Source organism: Austrofundulus limnaeus, unplaced genomic scaffold (assembly GCF_001266775.1).
Source record: "Austrofundulus limnaeus strain Quisiro unplaced genomic scaffold, Austrofundulus_limnaeus-1.0 Scaffold25, whole genome shotgun sequence".
Lineage (NCBI taxonomy): Eukaryota > Metazoa > Chordata > Actinopteri > Cyprinodontiformes > Rivulidae > Austrofundulus > Austrofundulus limnaeus.
Genome location: NW_013952427.1, coordinates 1367081 through 1370361, shown reverse-complemented (window position 1 = coordinate 1370361; position 3281 = coordinate 1367081). Strand labels below are relative to the sequence as shown.

The window sequence follows — 3281 nt, the reverse complement described above, 5'->3', positions numbered from 1 at the left end:
TTTTTCATGTTTTAAAATAATTATGTTTAACATATTTTAAATTAAACGAAATAAACCTTAAACGTTTCTATAATAATAAATAAAGTTTGTCGATTTTTCTCTGGAGAGCTGATCGTTCTATTTTCATCCAAGTTAAATGTTTTTGTGACTAAAATGGGGGAGAAAAGCAGATTTGAATCCATGCGTTTGATGGTTTATATTTGATCCCGTGCTGACTTTGTGCAGAGTCAACAGGCCGTGAGTAGTTGTTGTTTGTAGAGACCATTGTTTGTTTTCTTATCTGCCTTATCTTAATCTGCGGCGCATCGTTGTTCCTTTGTGTTCGAAAAGCTCAGTTACAAATATATAATCTGCCTTTTGTCATACGAGATTTTAGTTCAGACGCTGGCAATAGCTCAAACAAATGAAAATAATCTCTAAATATCTACTCATGACGTCAGCATATTTCCTGCAGAAATCACTGTTTTAAATCAAAGGGCTGCATGACGAAAATAAACTCGTTTTCATTTAAAAATAAATAAAACCAAAGAAAGACGTGGTTTCCTCAAAGCAAACCTAAATCATGAGCATATTGAGTAAAAAAAAGTGAGAATGAGTTTAGCAACAGTTGAAACGTGTCCTGCAGACTGAAGCAGGTCAGTCCTGATCCCGGATGACCCGTGCGTAATAACGCAAGCCTTGGAAAAGAAAATAAAGCTGCAGAGGAGAGGTGACCCTATTACCAGCTGCTCTTTGTAGCCCCTCACTGTGTGTGTGGGTGGGGGGGGGTAGTTTGTTGTGCCTTCGGTCAGTGTATCGCTTGCAGGTGATGCCAGGACCAGATAAGAGGTCGCCGATCCCCGCGCGCTGTCTAGACTCGGCTTGTGACTCAACGGGAGGAACAGGACTGAGCAGAATTTACGGTAGTTTTTCTTTTCCTTTTGCCCCGGAGATAAATGACCGCTGGCCGCTTCCAGCCTCAACAACACCACGAGATGGAGCGAGCTGATAGCGCGCGCGCGGCTTCAAGGTGGGGCCAGTTTGGAGCTGCACGGACGGGCCGAACTGGATGTTCCGCGCGCAATGAATGCTTCAACCGGGGAAAGAAGTCTCCCCCCTCACCCCTCACCCCAACAAACACGGCCCTGATTTATCTCTGCTTCTCAATTTGCAAAATTAGGAATAATAACCTGTTTGTTTAATTCTGGGCTAAATTTGTCTCCATGAACGCATCAGATTATTTTAAAAGAAAATCCAAATTCAGGGTTAGAAAAACAGGTCATAAAGACGTCATGTACTCAGCTTGTATTTTTTTATTTTCTCAGGTAATACTCTTTTTGAACGAATCGCTTTCCTAACAATAAATAATATATAACAATAATTTACTTTTTGTTCGAGAAGCTCAAACCTTGTCTGTGGCCCTCATCAGATATTTTACAACACCAACACTTTGCAGACTATCATGCTCTGACCTTATAAGACAACAAAAAAGAGTCAACTGGACCCGGAACAACGTATCAAAAAATTGTCATGTAGAAGAAAACGAGACACAGTATGATCACACTGAAATGGCAGAGTCCACATGGAGCAACATGGAAAAGGATTTCCTTTTTTTGTGTGTTTTTGTTTTCTGAGGTTCGCTGTAGTAAAATCCATTTGGAGCTCTTCTGTACATCTTTGTTCTCCTCATCAAGTCATGCATCAATTGTTCTGCTAAGTTTTTTGTCAAAGAGATGTCAGAAAAATAAACAAAAAAAATTCGGTGTTCTCTTTGTTCCTTCTCCTCCATGTCAGGGAGAGAAAAAAAAGCCCTCCAGTTGGAAGTTCGGGTGACGTGATGAGCTGGTCAACATGCAGGGAGGATGGAGGAGGACAGGAGGGGTGGGGAGGTGGGGGGAGGGAGGACCATGCTGCAAACTGTCCTTGCAGAAAAATCTGGGTGTTTGGTAGGATGTGACGGAGAAAGGGAGGAGGGGGGGGGGGGGTGCAGCACCCCACCACCACCACCATCATGGTCTCACGTCTCCACCGGGCTGGGGACCATACTGTTCGGGGTGTCCGGTAACTGAGAGGACAAGGACGTCACGTCGCTGCCCGAGGAGTTCCCGAGAGAGCCCGATTCAGAGAAGGACACCTGAAGAGAGGGAAATAAAGTGTCACGTGTGTGTATATTGGGGGGGTGGGGGGTATTTTAAAAACACTGATGCGTAATGATGATGTGCGCTTTGGAGACAAAAAACGCCTCTGTGCGTCTAAGTGATAGATAGATAGATAGATAGATAGATAGATAGATAGATAGATAGATAGATAGATAGATAGATAGATAGATAGATAGATAGACCCACCAGTTGTTGAAAAGCTGGCTGGTCCAGGTCGCTCTGGAGAGCGAATTCACTCAGCGCTTTCCACGGAGGCTGGTAGGTCTGGACCTCCACCGGGTTCCCCTGCACGGTGCTCTCATGTCGGATGGGACTTCCGGCCACAAGAGGCGTCCCTGTGAGGCCTTGGAGATTCTGGAGAAAAAAATTATAAAAGATACATCAAATTAAACTTTATTGTTTTGATTTTTTTGGGTTTGTTTTTCTGAAAAACTTGTCATTCCAAAGCTGCGTCTTTGTGCGTAATTTCATCTTTTAAATAGGTGGGACAAATGCTGCAGGAACTTTTTTTTTATTTTAGTTTTTTTAAGCTAAGCAGTTCCAAAACATGATAAAGTCTGTAAAAGTTGAGCTAAAAGTGAGAACAAGTGGAGTAAACTGTGTTTGTAGAGAGGAAATCAAGCGGCCCAACTTACGAAGATGCTTACAGTCTTATCACTGTGCTGCTGCTGCTGGAGCTGCTTCATCAGGATGGACTTCTTCTTGTCCTTGCAGCGCTTGTTCTGGAACCAGACCCGGATCACCCGGGGGCTCAGGCCGGTCATCTCCACCAGCTGCTCCTTCATCAGCGCGTCCGGCCTCGGGTTGGCGTTGTAGCAGGTCCGCAGGGTGTGCAGCTGCTTCTCGTTCAGCACCGTCCGGACCCGCGTCGTCTTCTCCGACTGCTTGTGGACGTGGTTCCGGTGCGGGGCCTGCCGCACCGTCACGGGGTCTGCTTAGGGACGGAGTGAAGACTGTCAGAAACCGGCAAACACCTCCCCCCACCCCCGCCCCGCAGGCCTCAATAAACCCCTCCGCGCTCCGTCAGTTTAATGTTTTCATTCCCAGACTGGTCTTTATCTTAAAGGAGAGCGGAGAGATTAACGCTTCAAATTAATCTTGAAAACGGAATAAAAACGAACATTTAAATCTAAATATATATAT

The 3281-nt window shown here is 44.9% G+C and overlaps 1 protein-coding gene across 5 annotated transcripts in view; it reads right to left on the bottom strand.

Annotated features, from left to right (window-relative positions):
• Positions 1–1274: 1274 nt before the first annotated feature.
• The window catches only part of LOC106514992 (insulin gene enhancer protein ISL-3), a 3932-nt gene continuing 1925 nt past the window's right edge, over positions 1275–3281 (bottom strand). For 2 of the 5 annotated variants that reach the window (XM_014004549.1, XM_014004553.1), the window contains 3 exons: positions 2774–3072; positions 2325–2492; positions 1275–2113 (listed from right to left, as the gene is read on the bottom strand). In XM_014004549.1, the coding sequence (XP_013860003.1) occupies positions 1997–2113; positions 2325–2492; positions 2774–3072 (584 nt within the window). In that variant the 3' untranslated portion in view covers positions 1275–1996. The remainder of the gene's footprint in view (positions 2114–2324; positions 2493–2773; positions 3073–3281) is intronic. The other 3 variants (XM_014004551.1, XM_014004552.1, XM_014004550.1) reach the window with 3 other exon arrangements.